Raw genomic sequence first — 26909 nt, forward strand, 5'->3', positions numbered from 1 at the left:
CAGGGGAGGGCGTTACATTATTACTTTATTAGAATTCAACAGGCTCATTATGTACAGTTTTACACGGAATCTTCATGGCCTACTAATTTAACTTACAGTGAAAATATGATGAGTACATTATAAAAGGGTTTCAAAACGTACTTCTATCGACAATGTTACATATCAAACGAAACAGAGGGTTGTCTAATTTTTGCACGTAAGCAGTCACATGTCATGAAACATTTCTTTTCAATAAAGAAACGTTAAATATTTCAACTTTTAGAATGTGCATCGATTTGGAAGTTCAGTCAAGAAACTGCTGCTGCAGGTATGTTTGGTGAAATGCACACTTTGTGTAGCTACAATGAACGTGGAACTCCTGCCAGGAAAAAATCGGATAACAATCGATACTCTCACGAAGTAAAATGTTCCTATGTGTATAAATGGCTGACATTGAAATTTGATATATGACGTTCTGTTCTGTAAGAAGCACTTAATACAAATTAAAGTCCAGAAAGTTACAATAGTGCGTCATTATCAAGAAGATGGACATGTAGCTCTGAAATACCTGACGATCAAAATAAGCTAACTGTTGATTGTGTATTCATGCTGTGGATAGAAAATTGCATTTTACCAGTGAGAAAAATACAACACAAAATAGCGCTCCTCAGAACATGGTCCGGGAAAATACACGCAAGTCAAGAATTATAATATTTGAAAATAAAACTCGGTTCTTACATTGGAATAATTCTGAATACCTTTTTACAGTTTATGAAAATTATTCTACATTAAATCATCGCCTGAAAATACCTTTATCCGTAACAGAGTGAAAATACCTTTAGAGTATAACTAAAAATAGTGTGAAAATGACGAGTATGTAAGCGACTTACTGGTGAGAAATAAAAGACTAAACCAAGAACCACATAAACTTCAATATATTTCTACATTGCATATTGCAAAGTTCGAGTTCAGACAACGTTAAGCTGTGGTGTGTCGGGTAAACATGTGTTAGTAGTACTTGAACCACGATGAGCCAACCAATGATAACCTAAATGTAGATACTGTGTTCAAAACAATGAACATAGATTTTAGCTGTTTCATACAATACAATACTAGCCAAGCGCACAAGGAAAGTGAAAAAAAGGCTACAATCCGATAAAATGTCTTAATCACACTCTTGTCACGGTGTCTTTAAATCGCCATAAAACTACCAAACTCTAAATAATACAGTACACAATAGAAAAACTAATATGATACGTGTTATTCTCTGCTTAAGCCAACCTTTGACCAGCCTGACCGCAGAAATTGCGATAGCGCCACCTATCAAGGGCCAATGTACTGGCGTAATAGTTTTACAACAATGTGAGCCGGTCCGTTGTACATCATATAAAAAGACACATTCCAAAAAAGGAGAAAATTACAAACGTCTTGAAATCTGTTATGAATTTCTGTATCCGTATCATTACATCACGGGTTTCTTACATTTTCATATTTGAGCAGCGAGATTTTGTCTGGGAATACTTTTTCTATGGTTCGAATTCAAATGAGTTAAGCGTTCGACTACAGTCAAAACAATAACAGCTGACAGGTTGCCGGCTGAAGTCATGTGTGGATTTACTCCTGCAGTTTTATAAATCTGACGATGTTACAAGAAATCGGAAGACATTATTCTGACTAGGATGAATATCAGAGTGTGTGGACATTGTTCAGGTAAGATCTGATGAGTTTCTTTCTTGAAATCAAAACAAATATGAGAAGATTTCACAGCGATGCTTTGATAAATGTTTACAGTGAATACAACTGTCATTGCAATGCTGTACATAATTAACAAATGTATTCTGTAAAAATTATGAAAACTGAAACGATCACTTTGATTGCCACGTCATAAACTTAATAACAATAGGACGTGAAATTCTAACCAAAGCAAGACCAGGAAAATCTGAACATTAACTCAGAAAATCTAGAAATCATACGATATGCAGAAATATTAAAATATATCTTTTCAAAAATACATGTACATCAACATTTCAACCGATGACTTTAATATTATGAATTTCAAATTCTTTACATCAAGAGGTAAAATTCTAACCCCAACATGGCCAGGAAAATGTAAACATTTCTCAGAAAAATTAAATTATTTGTATTCATGAAGAAAACACAATTGCATCAAAACAAACCTGATCACAATTTCTCTACAGTTTCAAATATTCAATTAAAAAAATTACAAAATATCAACTAAAGACTTAAATATTATAATTTTTAAATTCTTCACATCAAGAGGTAAAATTCTAATCCCAACATGGCCAGGAAAATATGAACATTTCTCAGAAAAATGAAATTATTTGTATTCTCTGTGTCAAAATAATTGCTTCAAAACAAACCTGATCACAATTTCTTCACATTTTACAAAAAATTGACTCTGGAATAATACAAAATTTCAACAAATGACTTTATTTTCTACATTATTGGATTCCTTAGATCAAGATGGGAAATTCTAAGCCCAACATGACTAGGAAATTGTGAATAGTTTCTGAGAAAAATGAAATTACTGACATTGTTCATGGCATCAAAACAAAGCAGATTACAATTTCTTCACATTTTACAAAAAGTTGACTCTAAAAAAAATACAAAATTTCATCCAAGGGTTTCAATTCCACTTGGAGTCATTTCCTGACATCATACCGAGAAATTATAACCCAAACTTGGCTGACAAATATTGAGTTTTGATGAGAAAATCAGGAAAACTGTGACAGTCATGGTGGTGATGTGTTTTTTGGGTTGTTCAGTTGTAAAATTGTACGAGCTGCAATATTTGCATTGACTGTCTTCTCAGATTTCTTACTTGTAAAAGACCTTGACAGTGACATCACTGACATCTGAATAAACTATTCTACCATCTGTAAGCACTGCAATGTAGTAAGGGTTTCCATCTACAGTTACAGTTTCCTTGTATTTACCCTGTCTATCAAATTTCTCTATCTTCCTACGATCTGTCACATAAATATTGTCTGCATTGTCAACTGCAACTCCATATGGATACACTAAGTGATCACTTCCAAATTGATTCAATATTTCAAGATTACTGTCCAAAACATAGATACACTTTACATCACGACATGACACTATGAGTTGATATTTGCTATTCATGGTCAGAGAGTAGGGGCCCATCGAACTGTTGACTTGAAATAATGTCCCCATCTCCATTACATTTGATTACACAGTCTGCACCGTAGTCTGCTATGAAAACATTTCTGTCTTTATCAACAAATACACCAGTGGGGTCTTTCAGTTTACCCATTGCTATTATTTGTTTCACTTCACTCTTTGCATCACTCACTACAATGCATTTGTTGTAGCTATCCGCTGTGTAATAGTCACCATTGTCTGCCATTGCTGTGTCTTGTGGACTGAAATCTTCAGGTAAGCCATGAACTGTGACAGATGTTAGAATCTGTGCAGTGTCTGCTGTTACTGTCTTCACACTGCCATGTCCATAGTCACAGACAAGTACATGTCCATTCTGGTTTATTGTCAATCCCCATGGGTAAAAGTCTTCTCCTGCTGATTTTTCATCTCTGGACAATAAAACCCTGACAGTGTTGGACAGTGGTTTGCCTGTAGGTGTAAGGTAACAATTTGCAAATGTAGGTCAAAGGTCGCCAGCTGATAAAACAATAGTACTGCCATTGAAACATGGTTTTTTGACATGGAGGAGACAATTTCTGGAAAAAATCTCATCAAGGAAAATATTAAAATGCTAAAAATTTTCCTCATTTGCATAATTAATTATATTACCCCTGTAAACAAACCTTTCAGGCTCGTCAACATATTTTTTCAATTTCAGCTGTTTGTAAATGTCAGTACATGTAGTTGTTCAATTGAGTAATGACAATGATTTTTGACATTCTTAAGATTTGGGTAATAATTAAAATTGCTCTGATCAAGTAATTTGCATAATTAATGAATTTAGGTAATTAGGCTGTATCTCCATAACAGATTGGTGTAATATGCTAGAATTTTGTGGAATTGTCACTGAAGTCATGGCAGTGTCATTGTGTTTCTGTTCAGTGAATTTTATCTCTGTAGTAATTACCAATTTGCATAATTAACGAACTTGGGTAATTAGGTTGTAACTTGATAATACTTTGGTGTAATACGCTACAATTTCATGGAATTGTTGCTGACATTATTGTACTTTCATTGCATTTTGTCCGGTAACTTTTATTTCTACAATAATTACTAATTTGCATAATTAATGAATTTAGGTAATTAGGCTGTATCTCAATAATGGTTCAGTGTAATATCCTAGAACTTTGTGCAATTTTCACTGAAGTCATGGCCATGTCATTGCCTTTTGTGTAGTAAATTTTATCTCTTTGGTAATTGCTAATTTGCATAATTAATGAATCTAACTCAGTAACAGTTTGATGTAATATGCTACAGTTTTGTGGAATTGTTGCTGAAGCTATTGCCATGCCATTGTGTTTTGTCCTGTTAATTATATCTCTGTAGTAGATACTAATTTGTATAATTAATAAATTTACATAATTAAGCACTATCTAGGGAATTGTTTGATGTAATCTTCTGTAAATTTGTCGAAGTTTGTTGCCATAGTGTTGTCTTTGTCTACTTTATTTCATATCAAGTCAATTACTTAGGTAATGATGTCAAGCTTTTTATCCAGTGTCTGTCTGTCATTTGTTTTTATTTATTTCTCTTTTGTAGATTTCTCGTTCGTGCGTGTAAGTGTTCTCAGTCACCATTTTAATTGCCCAGTGTTTGATTAATTGATTGATTGATTGATTGATTGATTATTTAGTTACTTATTTGCATAATTAATGAATTTAGCTAATTAGGCGATAACTCAAGAGTTTTGTTTTTATGTACACTACAAATTCATGAATTCCTTGTTGATATCATAGCGGGATTATTGTGTTTGTCCCCATGATGAATTTTATGTCTGTACTAATTACTAATTTTCATAATTAATATTTAGGTATCTGAACGTTATCGATGGTTTGATGAAGGATATGAACCACAAGAGAATTGTTTTGACTGTTCAGTTAATTTTAACTCATTTGATTTTACTTTCCTGCATACTATATAAAGTTTAGTAGGAGGCATGTATTGAAAGAATTGTGGACAATTGAATTCAATTCATCGATATGAATGTAGCTAGTGTTAACACGCTGAAAACTGGCCATTTATAGAAGTTCGACCTTTGACCTTTATTTCCCTGTATTTCCAACTCTACCATAAGAAGTGGAGTTGGATTCAACTAGTAATGTAAAGTGAATGCTAATCAGCTAAATATACTTTTTGAGTGAAACAAGAGGACATGAGATGACATGGAATGTCAAAACCCTGAAAAAGTGTACAGCTGTTGTCACTTGCACTTCCTAATATTTTTAGTGTTTCATGTACTTTGATGTTTTGTTTTATGTGCCTCCACATATTTTACACAACAGTCTGACATCACTGCACTGTGATCAAACTGATAAACACAGCAATCATCAAGGGGACTGCTTTTCACTCTAAAACAGAAACAGCACACTGAAAAATGATATGAGTCCAGTAACACACAAAGGTACCTAGATAGTAAAAATTATCAGTTTTGTGATTGTGATATATCATGTACTTTATCAGCCTTCATTGGATGTGCTTCTCTGTAGGGCCCCCTATCTTGGCAAAAATATTCTTCAAAGTTGGCTCCCTGAGTAAAACCTTGAGAATGACCAATGATCCCTACATCAAAAGTGAAGAGAAAATTAACTCCACATGCAATAGTAAGCTATATGGCAATATCAGTGATGACTGGGAATACCTTTGATTTTTTTTTTCACCATGTTTTGCAGTACAATAGTCAACTTGCATATTCTCTCATTGGGACTTTTCCATTGTCATTACAAAGGTACAGGACTATTTTCAGTGACTAGTGGAGGGGTGTACACAACTCTTCACTTTGAAATATCTTACTAATTTACGTGTTAATTTATATCAGTTATGAGCAAAGGGGAATGGACAATTCATAAAGACATTGCTGAGTGATGTGAACATGGTATCAATACTGTCTACATCAAGAATGTGTTGTAATTCCAGGCAGTGTGTAGTATACTTCCTGAAATTTGCACATCCTGCACATACCAATTACTTTGCAACATTCCTTATTTTTCACCAAAATGCTATCATCATTGATTACAACTTATCCAATGGCTTTCATATGTGGTATATATGTTAAACTTGCTTCTGTATTGACCAAAAAGGAGCATGCTGTAATTGAAATTGCCAATCTTTTGGATCATAAAATATATTGATGCTAGCCTGATATGCTTTGAAGTTTTGAAATGTTCGAAGGTTGTATTTTCCTTGAGCCATCGTAAAAGTATAATAAACCTGCAAGCTGTTTTCTCCATTTGCTTTGTAAAAAATTAAAGAAAAACTGAAAAGCTTGTACGTATACTGCAAATTTATACATTATGCAAATTGATACATTTACAGGCACAAAGATATCATGACAGTGGGAGCATTATTGCTACACTGAAGTCTTATTTGGTAATTATCGGTGTAGAAGCTTGTCCATCTTCTGTTTCATGTGTTGATATTCAGGGCTCAAAATTAACTTTTTTCCCTGGTATCCCATTTGGCTACCATTTTCTGAAGTTGGTAGCCCAGTGACAATAGCTGGTAGCCCATGCATATTTTAGTTTAGGGTTATTTTTTCCATTAACCAGACAAGAAAAAGCACTTTTTCAAGATTCTGCCCATGCAGTGAATTTTCTAGTCACTTGATGTGAATACTTGCACACCTAATACCCAAAGGAAACAGCTATAAAGCCCCCGAAAAAATGTTTCTGGTCCTTAACATTCAGCAAAAGTGATGCAGTGAGGCGGTTTTTTTTCTTTTTTTTTATTCTTAACTATGCTGGTTTGGCACTATTGATGCAATGGTTATTGTCTTTTATCACTGGCTGCATATAACTTCCGGCTTCTATTTAGCATTTTTGGACATGCAAACAGGGATATCAAGGATAGCTGTACTGATGAGTATGTAACCCAAAAAAGCCATGAAGCGCAGGTTCTGAAATGACGCACTCGTTGACCAGAAACAATCTTTTTTTTGCCTAGTTGACAACAGTGATACTCAAAATTTTGGTGACCTATTGACAACTCGTTTCACTCAGAGTTGTATGCAAATTTTGACAGTCTTCATGACAACGACCACGACCTTCTCAGCATGACTAGACATACTGTAGCAGGGTTGAAAGTAGACCATGGGCTTTCTGAAGGAAGAGGCATATTATCTGTGATTGATACATTATGATCAAAATGCAATGAAAATGCCTTTTCAATGGCCATCATTTCCTGTGCCTGTCATCCAAGTACATCAGTTGAGATATTGAAACTTGGTTGTAAAGTTTCACTGCACGGTTGTCTTTGTAATTTGCATAACAGAGTCATAGTCTGGCCTAATTTAGCTTGTTCCAAAGTGACTGAATTTCATGTCCCGGTCTTTGGTAGACTGTGTGGGCTACCATTTCATGGATTTTGGTAGCCCCAGGAAAAAGTTGGTAGTCTGTGGATGCAGTGCTAATGCTAATTCTGAGCCCTGCTATTTGAGTCTTTACAAAAATGATAGTGTGCATAATTACAAAGGTTGTTGCTCTCTTCAACTGATGGAGGCTTTATCCCTTTACCTGCCAAACAGTATCACTTCCCATCAGCCAACTCAGTGAAAAGCAGTATTGAGCCAAAACCATACGTATTTCCATCCATTTGGCTTGGTCTGTTCCAACAGCTTTAGTCCATAAAGATCATGTTTACAATATCTGTGATTTCATTGGCCTTCAAATGTTCAATTTTTTGTTAAAATGCACCAAATGGGACATGTTCTGCTTCAATGATTTTAACAAACTTGACCTGATGGTGAAATATGAACTTGGCAGGATAAGGGTTAATATTGTTATGTACTAGATGCAGACCATTGCACTCAAGTAACTATCGTTCATATGGTAATGAAGGTATTGGTGTGACATACATGCTGCTGTCAGAAATGAATAGACACAAGTTGTACTGCTTACAGATTTGAAATTTTATTTTCACAAATGTGAATGTACTAATGTGCCTGTCATCCAAGTAGATCAATCATACATAATTTTATTAAACTATATTTTATTGATATCTTTCAGAGTGATTGGGACATCTGATTGCAGTACAGTGAAGATGAATACTGTGGGATAATCTTTCACAGTCGGAATACTTGGACCCTCAGGGCAGTATTGATGATGGTGACAACAGAATGAATCACAGCTGTCACAGTTTGAAACTGATGGTGATGGATATTCTGATTGACTTGTAATGATGAATCTGCAGTGGAATTCTACTTGGACTGTGAGGGCAGTATTGATGATGGTGACAACAGAATGAATCACAGCTGTCACAGTTTTGAAACTGATGGTGATGGATATTCTGATTGACTTGTAATGATGAATCTGCAGTGGAATTCTACTTGGACTGTGAGGGCAGTATTGATGATGGTGACAACAGAATGAATCACAGCTGTCACAGTTTGAAACTGATGGTGATGGATATTCTGATTGACTTGTAATGCTGAATCTGCAGTGGAATTCTACTTGGACTGTGAGGGCAGTATTGATGATGGTGACCACAGAATGAATCACAGTCTGCCACAGTTTGAAACTGATGGTGATGGATATTCTGATTGACTTGTAATGCTGAATCTGCAGTGGAATTCTACTTGGACTGTGAGGGCAGTATTGATGATGGTGACTACAGAATGAATCACAGCTGTCACAGTTTGAAACTGATGGTGATGGATATTCTGATTGACTTGTAATGCTGAATCTGCAGTGGAATTCTACTTGGACTTTGAGGGCAGTGTTGATGATGGTGACAACAGAATGAATCACAGCTGTCACAGTTTAAAACTGATGGTGATGGATATTCTGATTGACTTGTAATGCTGAATCTGCAGTGGAATTCTACTTGGACTGTGAGGGCAGTATTGATGATGGTGACCACAGAATGAATCACAGCTGCCACAGTTTGAAACTGATGGTGATGGATATTCTGATTGACTTGTAATGCTGAGTCTGCAGTGGAATTCTACTTGGACTGTGAGGGCAGTATTGATGATGGTGACAACAGAATGAATCACAGCTGTCACAGTTTGAAACTGATGGTGATGGATATTCTGATTGACTTGTAATGCTGAATCTGCAGTGGAATTCTACTTGGACTGTGAGGGCAGTATTGATGATGGTGACAACAGAATGAATCACAGCTGTCACAGTTTGAAACTGATGGTGATGGATATTCTGATTGACTTGTAATGCTGAATCTGCAGTGGAATTCTACTTGGACTGTGAGGGCAGTATTGATGATGGTGACAACAGAATGAATCACAGCTGTCACAGTTTGAAACTGATGGTGATGGATATTCTGATTGACTTGTAATGATGAATCTGCAGTGGAATTCTACTTGGACTGTGAGGGCAGTATTGATGATGGTGACAACAGAATGAATCACAGCTGTCACAGTTTGAAACTGATGGTGATGGATATTCTGATTGACTTGTAATGATGAATCTGCAGTTGGACTCTGAGGGCAGTATGGTTGATGGTGACGTACCTACATAATGACAGCTAGCTGCCAGTTTAGAAACTGATGGTGATTCTCATGGATATTCTAGACATCTTTTGACAATGAATCTGGAGTTGAAACTCTCACAGACTCTGATGATAGCACTGATGACAGTGACAACAGAATGAATGGCAGCTGCCACAGTTTGAAAGTGATAGTGATTCTGATGTGTATTTTGATTGACCTAGGATGATGAATCTGCAGTTTAAAATCTAATGGACTGTGAGGGCAGTGTTGATGATGGTGACAACAGAATGAATCACAGTCTGCCACAGTTTGAAACTGATGGTGATGGATATTCTGATTGACTTGTAATGATGAATCTGCAATGGAATTCTACTTGGACTGTGAGGGCAGTATTGATGATGGTGACAACAGAATGAATCACGGCTGTCACAGTTTGAAACTGATTGTGATGGATATTCTGATTGACTTGTAATGATGAATCTGCAGTTGAATTCTACTTGGACTGTGAGGGCAGTATTGATGATGGTGACAACAGAATGAATCACAGCTGTCACAGGTGGTGATGGATATTCTGATTAACTTGTAATGATGAATCTGCAGTTGGACTCTGAGGGCAGTATGGTTGATGGTGACGTACCTACATAATGACAGCTAGCAGCCAGTTTAGAAACTGATGGTGATTCTCATGGATATTCTAGACATCTTTTGACAATGAATCTGAGTTGAAACTCTCACAGACTCTGATGATAGCACTGATGACAGTGACAACAGAATGAATGGCAGCTGCCACAGTTTGAAAGTGATAGTGATTCTGATGTGTATTTTGATTGACCTAGGATGATGAATCTGCAGTTTAAAATCTAATGGACTGTGAGGGCAGTATTGATGATGGTGACAACAGAATGAATCACAGTCTGCCACAGTTTGAAACTGATGGTGATGGATATTCTGATTGACTTGCAATGCTGAATCTGCAGTGGAATTCTACTTGGACTGTGAGGGCAGTATTGATGATGGTGGCAACAGAATGAATCACAGCTGTCACAGTTTGAAACTGATGGTGATGGATATTCTGATTGACTTGTAATGATGAATCTGCAGTGGAATTGTACTTGGACTGTGAGGGCAGTATTGATGATGGTGACAACAGAATGAATCACAGCTGTCACAGTTTGAAACTGATGGTGATGGATATTCTGATTGACTTGTAATGATGAATCTGCAGTTGAACTCTGAGGGCAGTATTGATGATGGTGACGTACCTACATAATGACAGCTAGCTGCCAGTTTAGAAACTGATGGTGATTCTCATGGATATTCTAGACAACTTTTGACAATGAATCTGAGTTGAAACTCTCACAGACTCTGATGATAGCACTGATGACACTGACAACAGAATGTATGGCAGCTGCCACAGTTTGAAAGTGATAGTGATTCTGATGTATATTTTGATTGACCTAGGATGATGAATCTGCAGTTTAAAATCTAATGGACTGTGAGGGCAGTATTGATGATGGTGACAACAGAATGAATGACAGCTGTCAGTTTTGACACTGACTGTGATGGATATTCTGCCTAATCTTTGACGCTGAATCTGCAGTTCAAACTCTCCCATACTGTGATGATAGCACTGATAACAGTGACAACAGAATGAATGGCAGCTGCCAGGTTTTGACATTGATGGATAATCTGATGAAGACACTCACAACCACAGACATACCATTCTTTATTGCTGTAATTACTGGTAGCTGACATTTGTGACCAAAACTACACAGCTCTGAGTACGATTACATGGTAACATATGGTTCATCTAGTCCCACGGACACTGTCCGGGGGGACTTATAGGTTTGGTCATGTCCGTGCGTGCGTCGTGCGTGCGTGCGTGCGTGCGTGCGTGCGTGTGTGCGTGCTGCTGCGTCCGTTCACACAGATATCTCAGAGATGCAACAAGCGATTTCATTCAAACTTGGTACAAGGATTACTTCATATGTCATACAGATGCACGTCGATTTGTTTTGGGATACGATCCATATGGCCGCCAGGCGGCCATTTTATTACGATTTTTTCATGTACAGAGCCATAACTCAGACATGTTTCAACCAATTTTATTCAAAGTTGGTACAAGGACATTGACCAATGTCATAGATATGCACGTCAATTTTTTTTGTGATACAATCCAATATGGCCGCCAGGCGGCCATTTTATTACGATTTTTTCATGTACAGAGCCATAACTCAGACATGTTTCAACCAATTTTATTCAAAGTTGGTACAAGGACATTGACCAATGTCATAGATATGCACGTCAATTTGTTTTGTGATACGATCCAATATGGCCGCCAGGCGGCCATTTTATTACGATTTTTTCATGTACAGAGCCACAACTCAGACATGTTTCAACCGATTTTATTCAACGTTGGTACAAGGACATTGACCAATTTCATAGATATGCACGTCGATTTGTTTTGTGATACAATCCAATATGGCCGCTAGGCGGCCATTTTATTACAATTTTTTCATATACAGAGGCATAACTCAGGCATATCTCAACCGATTTTATTCAAAGTTGGTACAAGGACATTGACCAATGTCATAGATATGCACGTCAATTTGTTTTGTGATACGATCCAATATGGCTGCTGTGTGGCCATTTTGTTACGATTTTTTCATATACAGAGGCATAACTCAGGCATATCTCAACTGATTTATTCAAAGTTGGTACAAGGACATTGACCTATGTCATACATATGTACGTCGATTTTTTATGTGATACAATCCAATATGGCCCACCAGGCGGCCATTTTATAACGATTTTTTCATGTACAGAGCCACAACTCAGACATATTTCCACCAGTATCATTCAAAGTTGACATTGACCCATTTCATACATATGCTCGTCAATTTGTTTCACGTCATGTAGCAGTAACATGTCAATTATTGAAGTTTCGTAAGTAGGCTGATATGTCAAGAAATATGTACTGCATCAAATTCATGAAACTTTATACAGATGTTAACTGATGTTAAGCTCACATTGCTTTAACATTGAAAAAGACATTTATCAGTGTCATTTTAATTAATTTGTAATTGCATAAGTAATGAACTTTCCTAATTAGGGTGATATAGCCACAAATTAATACAACGTCAAATGTGATGAAACTTGATACAGATGTTGATCTCATAGTGTTGTAAATACTGCATCAAACTTTATGAAATATGGTACCAGTGATAATCTGTTAAGTGTTAGAATTGTATGCAAAATGTTTTGCAACATCCTGTTGATTAATTCCTAGTTGACTCATTTTATGAACTTTAGGATGGTGGCCTACATTGGTTTTATGTTTTCATCACCATGGAACTCATTCTTGGCCATTGAGCGCCATCTGTATCAAAGTTTTTATCACAGACCTAATTAATGAAGAGGACTCTATCCTCTCTGAGGACATGTAATCAAAGTACCCATTATTAACAAGTGGGGACTGTGTCATCAACGATGACTTGTTTCTTTCAACTTTAGGGAGTGTCCAGAATTGACTTCCAGGGGGCCTGGAAGATTTCCTATTTTTCTGGTGATTTTTTCCATGGCCCCCTCCCAATATATATATATATATATATATATATATATATATATATATATATATATATATATATATATATATATATATATATATATATTCATCCCCCTTCCCAATATTACCAATATTATCGGACAGGAAACAAAGCATGTTAATTTGTCTTTTTGGCCTTAATCCGTCACTAAGAAATCTTTTATCATGCAAATCAGAATGAATGGGATTCTAAAGTATTAGTATCATTACACAATGTGTGAGCCTACCAAAAGTTCTTGATTCATACACACTGAGATCACTTCTTGAACTACAGCCAATTGCTCGTGTACATATGATGCTATGGTCAATTTCAATAATATGGCACCGTAGTATTGATGCACATGATCTTTTGGATGCACGTACAGAATTATTTCAAAATCAAATCATTTTCCCCGAAGGAGCTAGCAAATTAGTAAATTTTTCAGCAGATATTTTTTGACAGCCAGGCATAATTATGTAGACCAGGACTTCCTTGCAAACATTTAATTGATGTTTTTTCCTTAGCCCCCTTAAAAGTTTGCGGTATTTTTTTCTGCCCCTCCCCCTTCTATTTTTTCGTGGGGGAAAATGGGTGCCCCCTTGCAAATCCTCCAGGCCTCCCTTAAGTAATAAGTAAATTCTGAACATTCCCTTAAAGAGACACTGTATATCATCATAGAGATTAAAGAAAATGAACGCATACAGATTAGAAATTATGTGACTTGTACAGGGCATTGTGATCACACAGTGATAGTTATTTAATGTATGCCAGATGGACTGTCATTGTAGTACATTTCCTTTTCCTAATTTAGGTATTTCCTTTTTTTGCTTTCTGCTCAATTTTTACTGGGTCAAAGTTTCTTACATGATTTCATTATGGAACACTTTTCTCATTTTTGTCATATTTTATGAGGCAGTTGTCTACATATGGTTTTCGCCTCCAATTGATTTCTTTATTGTGATTCATGAAAATGGTGATGAAATTCAAATAAAAATCTTTTAAGAACAGCTTTTTTTCAGACTCTGTACTGCGGCATTTTGTAATACGACGCATTTTGTAACAACTTACGCAAAAATGTAATAAGGGTATCAGCATTTTGTAATAAAATGGTCTACGCATTTTGTAATAAGGGTATCAGCATTTTGTAATAAATTATTGTTTACGCGATTTGTAATAAGGGTATCAGCGTTTTGTAATAAAACGCGTTTTGTAACATTAGTTAACGCATTTTGTAATAATTATAAACATCCGCTGATATTGTATGTATTTTAAAATGCTTTGTGGTTTCTGAATACGTAAAAATGTGATAGCATATAATGATATCGAGATTATATCTCACTACCGGTGCTAGGTTATCATATTAACGCCATATAAGGGGGTCTGAGTTGACATTCAAAATGCAATTGAAGACAGAATGAGATTATGCGATTTATAATTTAGAAAACAAACTGAGAAAGTTTTTGTTGGTTTTACATACAGTACTGTACTTTGAAAAGACAATATACTGCAGACCTTTCTGAATTTTTTTATTCAATATTACTGTTGGTGGATGGAAAGAGGAAGGCTTGAAGATGACATGCAGAGCTCAGAATATGATAAAAGACAGCGACATCATCAACATTGACAGTGTTGTATACTACGACCTAATTTTATTATACTAATGATGTACATGCAACAACACCAACCTTATCCAGAAATGGTTCCCTTGTGACATTTTGAGGTTTCGGTCTGATTTTTAGGCGTTGCTACATTATTTTTATTTTTTTTACAAAAGAAAAACAATAAATATTGTTTTTGGTTACAATAAAATTGTGTATCTTATGTTTTTGCATGTATATTGGATGAAGTTTGCAAAACTCGAATAATCAAATTCTGAGTTTTGCCAAAATGATTGTAATATTAGTGTACACAGTGATTTGAACGAAGCTTTTATTGGGTTCATAAAAATGATGTTACAAACCACCGTCCCTCCACCCACCGGTCTGGAAACGCGACACGTGCGCTATTGTTTAAAGGTGTTATAATTGCTCTACCGTTGGTACGAAGCGCGTTACGGATGTAAATGCTTGCCTTGGGATGCCATCAGTAGCGTTTGGCAACATCTTGCGGTGCGGAGTATTTTTATTTATTGTCATGTCTTTGCTCCTCAGGTAACTTTGTTACCATAGCCAGGATTTCTGCTACAACTGAGAAACTGTCTTTATTGAAAGTAATTTCTTTTTAGATTTTTGTCTATGATTTTTCGTGTTTTTCCGTCGAATTTTCGCCCACCAAATTTGACCTCGCTAGGTAGGAAGAGGCACCTTATAGTACGAAAGTTTTCCCCCCTTTCACTTGTAGTAATAAGAATAAATCGAAACGAATTTGGCGTGATCATCAGCGATGGGGATTTTAAAATTGGTAGTATGCTTTTTTTTGTCGTTTACTCTGTTCTGTTGCAGAAAACGCCCGAGTTTTCGACGATGCATTTGTTGTTAAAAATCAAGATGGCGGCCACCATACGTCGGCCACGCGTGTTTTTGAACAACGAAAATTGCCAATCAACCCGAAAATTCCCCGTGAATTTTGACTTGCGAGGTGTATACCTTCCTAAAAGTTTATTTTCTAGAATCGATTTTCATTCTAACATTACTCGAAATTTATGCTTTCGATGTTTCGGAATGCTGTTGAGTTTGTCGCGACGCCATTTTGAAACTTTGATCGCGCACGTTGGTTCTTCGGTCACGAAGTTTTTTTCCTCCCTTCCATGTTTGAATCTAATTCAACTCAGCATATTTCAGTCTTTGAACATTAAATATACGATATTTTACGAATGGTGAGACACTTATTTTGATGTTTTTTTCGTCCGAAACGATGATTTTTGGGATAGTGATTTTGTTTGTGTCTTTGTTTATCCGTTTTAAGACTTAGAGGTACGGTCGCGTACAGTTGTCTAGCGGCGATTCCGTGCAAGCTCAATCTGTTTTGGAGGCCAAAAGAGTACGCAAAAGCTTTGAAAAGAAATGAATTTTTATGTATAAAAATGTGAAAGAACCTTGAGGCTCCCACCTCAATATCGAAACGTTTGTGTTACAATATCGACAGTTTATTCAGCAAAATCGCTGTAGGGTGGAGGGACGGTGTACAAACATTTTCCTGGAACCATCAGTTGTAGACACGGAATCTAATATACATTTAGACATAATTGAGAATAGGAAGGGATAAATTCTTTAGAATGTCGTCAGAAAGAGAAGCAATATGTGAAAATCATTGTAAATTTAGAATACTGGGGGCTATTTTGAATATTTAATGAGGTCATGTGACCAGTATTTGCATATTTTTTGGGCAATTGTAATACAACAATTCCAAAAATATCTTGTAATTGTGGACAAAGTTTGATAAATTCAATAGTCAGATGTTATAAAATAGGATACCTTGACCTGTCTGTTCCCATATTCAAGGGCGCTGTGTGTAATTCTTCACTTATGAGTGAAGACAAGAAAATTTGTGTAAGTTTTATCAAATCTGTGTAAAGTTTTTCATAATATATAAAGTTTACATCAAAGTCCATGGTCATGGCACTATAAATAGTGATTAAGCATTGGGATATGATACAATATCGATTATCTTTTACTGGAAAATTGGAAAACATGTAAAAATAATGATAAATTTATATTGTTGGCGGCCATTTTGAATACCTAATCAGTCACATGACCATTGGTAGCATATTTTGGGACAAGTGTGTCATTGTCATTCAAAATATACATACTTACTGTGCGAAATATTTCATAATATTAGTTGCTGGGTGTTATGTTACGTTATGCTTTGACCGACCTAACACTTAATATAAGCCTTTGTTTCATTACACTTAGCAGGTCAAAATGATACAAATATCAGTGTTTTTTTAAAATTTTCGTCACAATTTCATTTCAGTCCATGCTGACGTGATAGAAAACAGGTTTCGTGATGAAAAATGATGAATAGATGAGGAATTCCTATGAAAATAAAAAAATATATTTAAAAAAATACAATATTTTATATATTGGCGGCCATTTTGAATACTTAATTAGGTCACGTGACCATAATTTGCATATTTTTGGACAAGTATTTTATGGTGATTCAAAATTATAATTGTATGGTGGACAGTCTTTGTAATTTAAGAAGTCAGACGTCATGCAGATGGTACTTCCAAATGTCAACTCCACCACAGGGCCTTGGTGTGCAAAGGGTTAAAGTGGAAAATAACGTACGAAAGATTGCAGTATTCTAAGCAACTTCTATACGTATGATATGTGATTCTCTAAAGTTGATTGTCGATAATTTACGGTAATAAGATGGGAGGGGCACGTTAATATGTCAATGCTGACAGCTGATATTTTTCAAAATATACTGAAATAAACACTGACGTGAAGCAGTCAATTAAAATACTGAATGATCATTTATTTTAATCATCCCATAAACAAGTACAAAATAAAGCTCTATCGACAGACCAGCCACTTTTCCTTGTATGTAAAAGGTGACAATTCATATCTACTGAGCCATGGTTTTGTTTTCATAGATCTATTTCTTTCCCGTTGTCTTCATCCTTTAATCTACGCTATCGCCCTATGGTAAAATTTGTCTAGCCAACGAGCTAGGATAAGCTGCCCTGCGATACTAAGATTAAGCTAAATTTGATTCGCTTCCTACTGGTTATACCTGCCATCTGCCATTATCATTAAATGATAACAGCCATAGAAAGATAGATAGACAGACAGACAGACAGACAGACAGACAGACAGATAGGTAGATAGATACATAGATACATAGATAGACAGGCATACTCAGGCACTCTTTCCTTTCTCCCTCCCTTCCTCCCTCCCTGCCCACGAAGATGCATGCATACATAGATACATACATACATACATACATACATACATACATACATACATACATACATACATACATACATACATACATACATACATACATACATACTCAACAGGTCAGATATACTTCCGCTTTAGTAGCTAAACAAGTCATCGTTGATTACACAGTCCCCGCTTGTCCATTTTGTTATAATCTTTGGTGTCTAGGTAGCTGTGGTCTAAGTAGCTGTGGAATGATATTGATGCGGGGTGCATCAGGCCTGTGACTTGCATAATAAAGTAATCTGAGGAACGTTCAATAAAATTGACCCCTCTCTGCCGGTAATGACCATTGAAGAAATTTTTGATTATATCACACATAACGATGCCCTCACTGCCTCTAGTGTCATGATGGCACATACTATACACATGTTTTGGTAGAATTTTAGAAATGGTATGGGATCGGGTATGCTGTTGTAATTAGCCATTTCGGATCATATAATGAAACAAATTAATGTGCACAAGAATGCAGCCATATCACGTTTAAACAAAATCAGTCCATCGAAGGACAGTGACCTATGTTTATGTTTTAAAGACATAAAAAATCACACCAAAATTGAAATCAAATGACTGTCTATTGACATTGATATGGATCATAGCACAAAATTAGTAGACATGCATATGTATGCCATAGTACTTTATCTTTGTACCAAGTCTCAACAACATTGGATAAGGAATATTTGCATATGATTAAGCCTCAAGACATGAAGAAATCCAAAATGACCATCTAGCAGCGATATTGGGGAAAAATGACAATCTGGCAACCATATTGGAACATGTCACGAAGTACATTGACATGTACATGTATGCCATAGTGCATGATCTTTGTGCCAAGTTTGGACAAAATCGGTGTAATGACCTTTGAATTAAGCTTCAAAGACATGCAAAATTCCAACAAAACGGCAGTTCTGCAGCCATATTGGCTCCTATCGCAAGGTTAATTGATACATGCATATGTATGCCATAGTGCTTTGCCTTTGTGCAATGTTTGAACAAATTCGGTTCAAGGATGTTTGAGTTATGGTTCAAAGACATGAAAAAATCGCAACAAAATAGCCGCCTCACGCCCATACTGGATCGTATCGCAATATAATTCTACATGCATATGTAGGCTATAGTGTTATGCCTTTGTGCGTTTGAACAGAATCGGTTCAAGGATGTTTGAGTTATGGCTCAAAGACATGAAAAATCGCAAAAATATGGCCACCTTGCGGCCATATTGAATCGTATCGAAAAATAAATGTAAATTTAAATGGTTTAAAGTGTATGGAATAATGCATCGGAAACGACGGGTTTAGGTTTTGTCGTTATGGAGTTTCAGTATGGAGCCATTCAATGATGCAATGTTTATTATCAAATATGAAAGTAAAGGGGTTACTGCATGCCCGTTACGTGCCCGTTTTTACGGAAGCTCGATTCTATTGTTTGCGAAGGCAGATGTATAGTAATTTATTTTATGTTATTATATTTTATTTTATCTGAGTATCTACCTGTTGATTGCTGGTTGTCTGCAATACATGTACAGCAGAAAGAATGTTGTTATCCTCTATTTAATAAATCAACTGACTGTGTATACCAATTATTCTCTCAAATATATGATAATAAACAAGTCAAAATCTAGTAGTTACCTGCCTCAGATGATTAGTTGGTAAAAATACTGATTGACAGCTATCTAAAATTAAGTCATTCTACTTTGAAATAGGAGTCAGGGAGCGATCAATTTTGTACTACTTAACGAGTAAACACACACTTTGTAATACCATTCCAAAGTCAAAAAATATCTGATAATGCTTTAAAACTGGGAAAAGTTTTTAATATTATTACAAAATGCGTTAAGTGTTTTACAAAGTGCGAATTATTACAAAATGCTGATACCCTTGTTACATTTTGCGTAGACAATTTTTTATACAAAATGCTGATACCCTTGTTACAAAACGCGTAGACTGGTTTATTACAAAATACTGCAGACGTTATTACAAAATGCGTCAGTTATTACAAAATGCGATACCCCTTATTACATTTTGCGTAAGTTATTACAAAATGCGTCAGTAATCACAAAATGCCGCAGTAACAGACTCTCTCTTAATGCAATAAATTTCACTAAACATAATAACATTTTGAAATGGTCATTTTGACTTGCTGATCTTTTTCTTAGTTCATATTTGTTCAATGTTTTTATGTGTTAGTCATGACACTGTTACCATTCAGAAATGTTAATTCCAATTTTTCCATTAAAGTCCTTTCAAAGCATGACTCATGTGGACTCAGTATTCATAACATTGGTTATGTGTACCCGTACGGATAGGTGTAATCTATAGCTTCAGCTTCACACAGAGCTGTTACAAATTCCTGTCAATGTTTGTTGAATATAAGGCTGTAATACGGAGCTAAATGTTGGTGTTTTTTACTGAATGAATTGTCTTGCATGTACAATAAAGAACCAATTGAGAGTTGTATTCATGTGTCATGTTTGTCAATAAAGAAAGGTGTTTGCTTGCTTATTTTTGTTTGTTTTTGTTTGTTTACAAGTATTGTCAAAATATTATTAACAAGTTTCTGATACAATCCATTGTATGAAACAAAGCATACCCGGCCTTTGCCATGAGGAGTAAGTACTCACTTGTATCCACCACTCTCTCTGAATACACACCTCTCAGTATTCAGAGAGAGTGGTGGACACACATGAGTGCTTACTCCTCGCCTCAATTGCAGGGTATGCCTTATTTCATTTATGTGGGATGGTATTAGAAACTTCTTGAAGTATCAATTATTGACTATACTTGTAAACAAACAAATGAACAAACAAGGAGCGTGAGTTTTCTATGGTGCAACTCTGTGTCCAAAACTGAATAAAATCTGTGGATAGAGTTAGTTTACAGTGACATGCAGAAATGCCAAGCTTTTGTCTAAAATAGTCATATATTTTATGATCTGAGAACATAAGGCAATTGGTTAGGGGAGATAGGGTACCGTATTGCACATTATATTACCATGCCCTGCCCGTCGCATTTTGATTGGTCGAGCTGAACCACGTGACTGACCACAAATACACAGTAATGGTTTGTTTACTTGCCTGGGAACATGGATATCAAGATTAACAACTTAAAGTATCGTAACTTTACAGCTGAAACGTAAATTATAATCAATCACAAAATATAATGGAGCACTCATGGGCCAAGTTGAGATATTTTTTTTCTGAAAACGTCTCCGGCTTTGCCAAATTTTTACTTCATGCGTGACAGTGCATCATGTATTGCTCAGTTCTGGGGCCCAGTTGTCGTTTGCTTCTGAAATTTTTGCAAATGTTGATGGTTTTCTTGGGTTCGTTGATATTATAATGGAAATAACAGACTCCACCCTGACCAGTAACGTTTATTTATGGGCGAGGGCTCAAGGAGAGTCAAAATTAACAGGCTCAGCAAGCCTCGCTCGTTTTTGGCTTTCCTCTCACCCTTGCTCATAAATAAACATTAATGGTCAGCGCGTCGCCCGTTATTTCTTTAGTACTGGAAATCTCATGTTTCAGCAGGATTGTATAATTGCATCATTAGTGAAGTCAGATAGAAAAAAATAGAGACTAGTTTTATTTTTTTTGTATTTTGTGTGTATGTGTTTATGTGTGTATGTATGTATCTATGGATGAATGCACATGTATGTATTTATGTGTGTATGTGTATATATATATATATATATATATATATATATATATATATATATATATATATATATATATGTATGTAAGCATGTATGTGTGTTTGTATGTTTATGTGTGTATGTTTATGTATCTATGTATGTATGTATGTATATATGTATCTATGTAGATATGTATCTATGTATATGTGTATGTAGTATATGTGTATGTGTATGTATGTATGTATGTATTTATATATGTATGCATGTATGTATGTTGAGTGTGTATATACATATGTATGTATGTATGTATGTATGTATGTATGTATGTATGTATGTATGTATGTATGTATGTATGTATGTATGTATGTATGTATGTATGTATGTATGTATGTATGTAAGTATGTATGTATATATGTATACAAGGCTCGAACTTTACTTTTTTCCCAGGTAGTCCACTTGGGCTACCATCTTCTGAAGTTGGTAGGACAGTGATAATGGCTGGTAGCCCATGCATATTTTATAAAACGATATTTTTTCCATTCAGTAGACAAGAAAAACGTTATTTTTCAAGATTCTGTCCACGAAGTGAATATTTTAGTCATTTGATGTGAATACTTGCACAACTATAATACCCAGGGGAAATAGGTGTAATGGACAACAGTGATCCTCAAAAGTTTGCCGAACTCTTGGTTTCATTCTCAGAGTTGTATGCATATTTTAATAGTTGTCATGACAACGACCGCAACCTTCTTAGCACATGCATGAGACATACTGTAGCATGGCTAAAATAGATCATTGACTAGGGAGGAGGTATGATATCCGTGTAATTGTGATAGATACATTATGAACAAATTGCAGTTAAAATGTGTTTTCATTGGCTATCATTTCCTGTGCCTGTCATCCAAGTACATTGTTGCGAAGTTCCACCGCATGTCGTCTTTGTAATTTGCATAACAAAGTCATAGTCTGGCTTTTCTATGTCGAGCTGGGTTTGACTGCATTTTGCTCATCCAAAAGTGACGGACCGGACATGGCACGCGAAGTACTTACTGAACTTTATGTCCAAGGCTTTGGTAGTCCATGTGGGCTACCGTTTCATGGACTTTGGTAGCCCCAGGCAAAAGTTTGTAGTCTGTGGACGCGGGACTACCGCTACTTTCCAGCCCTGGTATGTATGTATGTATGTATGTATGTATGCATGCGTGCGTGGATAAATGTCTTTCTGCATTTCTATGCTTTTTTGTTTACTGCAAAGAATCACCAAATGTTTCACTGATATTTTGAATGGAGAATTATCTCTTAACATAAGTGGAGTTTGGTCCGTGTGAACAGGTCAATTTAAAAAGTGAAGTTTAAAAAGATTTTGAAAGAATAATTTATCTGAGTTTTATCTTTAGTTTGTAATTATCTTTCAGTGTAATTTTTCTTTTCCCTTTTTAGTCCCAATGGAGGAAGTCTAGGGGACTTATGGTTTGGGTACCATCCATCTGTGTGTCTGTGCGTCCATACATCGGCCTGCGCGTCTGTCCGTCCATTCAGATATCTCAGACATACCTGAGCCAATTCCTTTCATCTGGGTATAATGACAATAAACTATGGCATACATATGGCTGTTCATTATTTTAGGTGTGGCAAGCACAATTAGTGCTAATTTGGATAAATAGTGATTTTAGAAAAAGAGATAGTCCTGTGTTATTATTAGAATTGAAGCACTTAAAAATTAAAATAACTACATTTTTATGTGTATCCTAGATATCCTTCTTTACAAATTCCAACCTGCTCAGAGTGCTGGATGTAGTGATTCTCAGATACACAGAGTTGCTAGTTTTTTTTCAACGTGCTTTTTTTTAAAGTTGCAGTAATCACATCGAACTACATTGAATGATACAATGATATCGGCATTTGTATTGTATAAAACAGACTTATTTGTTTCATTAGTGAGATTAAATGTTTAACACAACCAGCCAACGAGGAAATATCAATATATCTAGGATAAACTGAAGACCAAGTGGATGGTTACCAGCTTATGACCCCATTAACCGATAATTTATTTGCCACTTCGATACATCTCCATAGAACATTTTTACAGCATTTCCCAATTGAAGGATCAGAGCGAGATACAATAGTTCCAACATTCCAAACATGTCATTGCTACATGGATCTACCTACCTCTTTCGACCTGCCTTAACTGATGATAGACTTCCTTCTGTTCATCAGGAATGTCAGCGTCATCAACGATTGCCTGGATACGCTCTTGTAGATCCTCTTGTTTTGCAGTCAAACTGGCCTTGGCGTTGGTCTTCCCTGACTTTGTCCGAACCAACTCTGTGAATCGCTCTATTATGTCTTTTTTCCCTTTGGTAGGAATGTCAAAGTCATAAATGGTGTTCTCAACATACTCCATGAGTACATCGCCTTCTATCACCAGCTTTTGATCAGGCTTGCCGGTCTTGTCTGGACGCAAAGGCAGGAACTTCTGGAAAGCCATCATCAATTCTTGCTTTATTCCTACAGGAATATCTAATTCATCGATTATGGCTCCTGTGTTTCGGACGAACTCTCGTCGATCAAAAACCAATTCACAATGAGAGGCATTCAGCTGTTGTAATTCAGTCCGTATCTTGATCCATTCATTCATAAGTTCATCAAGTTCAGTTTGTCTACCTCTCTCTTGTTCCACTGACATTGCTCTTAGGATATCTCTGTCTGTAGCTTTCTGCCTTGTTGTATGTTGCCTCATTGTAACATCTACCTGTTCTCTTAGAATGTCCGATTTGATTTCTTCATTCATCTCTTCGATGACTTCAATAGGCAGATGGTATATGTCGTCACCTGAATATAGACGTAAATTTCAATCGTAAACGATGATAATTGTTTGAGATAACTATATTCGTGATGTGTCATAATGAAATATTAATATCTCCAAAGTCAAAAGAGGGGATCGCAAGGAGTAATCACATTACTGGACATTTTCTAATCTCGTTTTTGAATATCAGAGAAGAATTGGCAAGGCTAAATTACGGACAAAAGTAAGACTGGACACAATAATTTTTGTTGACCAAGTGATAACGGGTTTCAAGTCATAATGAATATCCAATTCAGATTGGTCATAAGTATATTTTAGATGTCACAAATATTAAGGGAGCTTTCACAGGGGATGGGCCGGGGGAATTTCGCGCACACCTGTACCGTAAAATGTGACCCTCCCCTATCCTCCTGTCTAAAATGTGACCCTCCCCCTTGTCCGACATTCGTAAACTTGACCCTCCCCCCCAACCACTGCGGTATTCTCCCCAGGAATAACTAAACAGTATCAGCTAATTTACATAATAATTGGTTAAATTGTTATGTTAGGGACAAATTACAGAGGGGAGGGCTGGTGTTTTCGGAGGGGCAGTCGCAATTTATCACGCAAGAATTTTTGAAGAGATATGGTATTTCATACATTTGAGGGAGGGTCACAATATTTTACAACTATAAGAAGGCCAAATGTGGCTGATTTAGTGCTTCATCAAAAAATATCAAATCATAATACACGGAGTCTATCAGGCAAATTATTGACAATTTACCCCAACAAAACATGCTATATGTATTTAAATGTTCTTTGCTTGGATAGGGAAGTACAATGTGCATTAGTGTACAAGAAATTGATTTCTGAATTTCATCTAAAAAGTTGGTTCACTATCCATTGTGTCTATGATGAAAATATGAATAATTTTTTCCAATACAAAATTAGATAAATCTGTGCATTTATGTATGCTTGATTATTGAGATTATTGTTCTTGATTAGACTAGAGTGGTTACAAGTCCATGATTGTGCAAGAAATTTGATTTTGGAATTTCACAAAAATGTCGACTCACTATGCGTTTTGGTAAATGATGAAACTACGAATAATTTTTTTCAGTTCAAAATTAGATAAATCTGTGCATTTATGTATGCTTGATTTTTAAGATTATTATTCTTGATTAGACTAGAGTGATTACAAGTCAATGGTTGTGTAAGACATTTGATTTTGGAACTTCACTGAAATGTCGATTCATTATGCATTGGGCTCTATGATAACACTATGAATAATTTTTTTTTCAGTACAAAATTAGATAAATCTGTGCATTTATGTATGCTTGATTATTTAGATTATTGTTCTTGATTAGACTAGAGTGGTTACAAGTCCATGATTGTGCAAGAAATTTGATTTTGGAATTTCACTGAAATGTCAATTTACTATGCATGGCGGTCTATAATGTGTACGTATTTTGTTGGTGATTTCCTATTCAGGAAATATCACATGGACAATCAAAGTTTTGGCCATAAAATCTGCTTCTGTCAAAAGTGACCCTCCCCCAAGATAGGTTTATAAAAAGTGACCCTCCCCCTTGAACTGTTTTCTAAAAAGTGACCCTCCCCTAATTCCCCCGGCCCACCCTCCTGTAATTACTGAAAGCTCCCTAAAGATACATCATCTTAAGTTTTACGTATACAGTAAATTACAACAATCCCTACATATATGCACCAGCATACTTAAATGATAACACTTATCTGCAAATCAAACTACAAAACAACATTTAAACACATGCCCTGGGCGCAGTGGACGAGGAAGACACTTGACCTATCTTTCAACCGAATCATTCATCTACATCACTAATGTTTTAACTGTCTGTCCGATACTTATGATACATAATCGCAATATGAACATACCTTCAATTCCTCCTGACATAGCAGATACTCTTCATAATCTATCGATGTTCCTAAGGACAGATAGAGGGCTCCAATTTCATCCAGCAGACTCTCAGACAGGAATGTACTCTTCACCATCCTGTGAAGACTTCCACTTGAATAGTCATCCATCAAAGACTCCAGGGCTTCCGATGACTGGCAATCCATGATATAGGAAATGCTGCTTTTACCTATATGATGCAACCTCATATCGTAATGGCGTTGATCAAGTTGTTTCCCAACCAGTTCAGCATTTTCCTTTGTTTGTTTGTTGGAGTAGAAGGCAGCATCAACTTCCCTCACACTTTTACCTCTCTTCGGAATAATACCGTCTGGTCTCACCTTTATTTCAATTTCACCTGTAGTGATCAATACGTATTTACAAGAGCACTCTTAATTTTGTTTTGATATTTTGAGCACCGTTCTAACCACAAATATTCGTTTTAATGGCAAAGTAAGAAATGATTGAAATGATTAATCCAGCA

General features: G+C 35.9%; 1 protein-coding gene across 1 annotated transcript in view; it reads right to left on the reverse strand.

Moving 5' to 3' along the window:
* The window catches only part of LOC139130201 (uncharacterized), a 27256-nt gene continuing 347 nt past the window's right edge, over positions 1-26909 (reverse strand). Inside the window, exons 2-4 of the mRNA XM_070695949.1 lie at positions 26407-26783; positions 23880-24542; positions 1-3594 (exon numbers count right to left, since the gene is read on the reverse strand). Of these exons, the coding sequence (XP_070552050.1) occupies positions 3119-3594; positions 23880-24542; positions 26407-26425 (1158 nt within the window). The 5' untranslated portion in view covers positions 26426-26783 and the 3' untranslated portion in view covers positions 1-3118. The remainder of the gene's footprint in view (positions 3595-23879; positions 24543-26406; positions 26784-26909) is intronic.

This window comes from Ptychodera flava, chromosome 3 (genome assembly GCF_041260155.1).
Source record: "Ptychodera flava strain L36383 chromosome 3, AS_Pfla_20210202, whole genome shotgun sequence".
Classification (NCBI taxonomy): domain Eukaryota; kingdom Metazoa; phylum Hemichordata; class Enteropneusta; family Ptychoderidae; genus Ptychodera; species Ptychodera flava.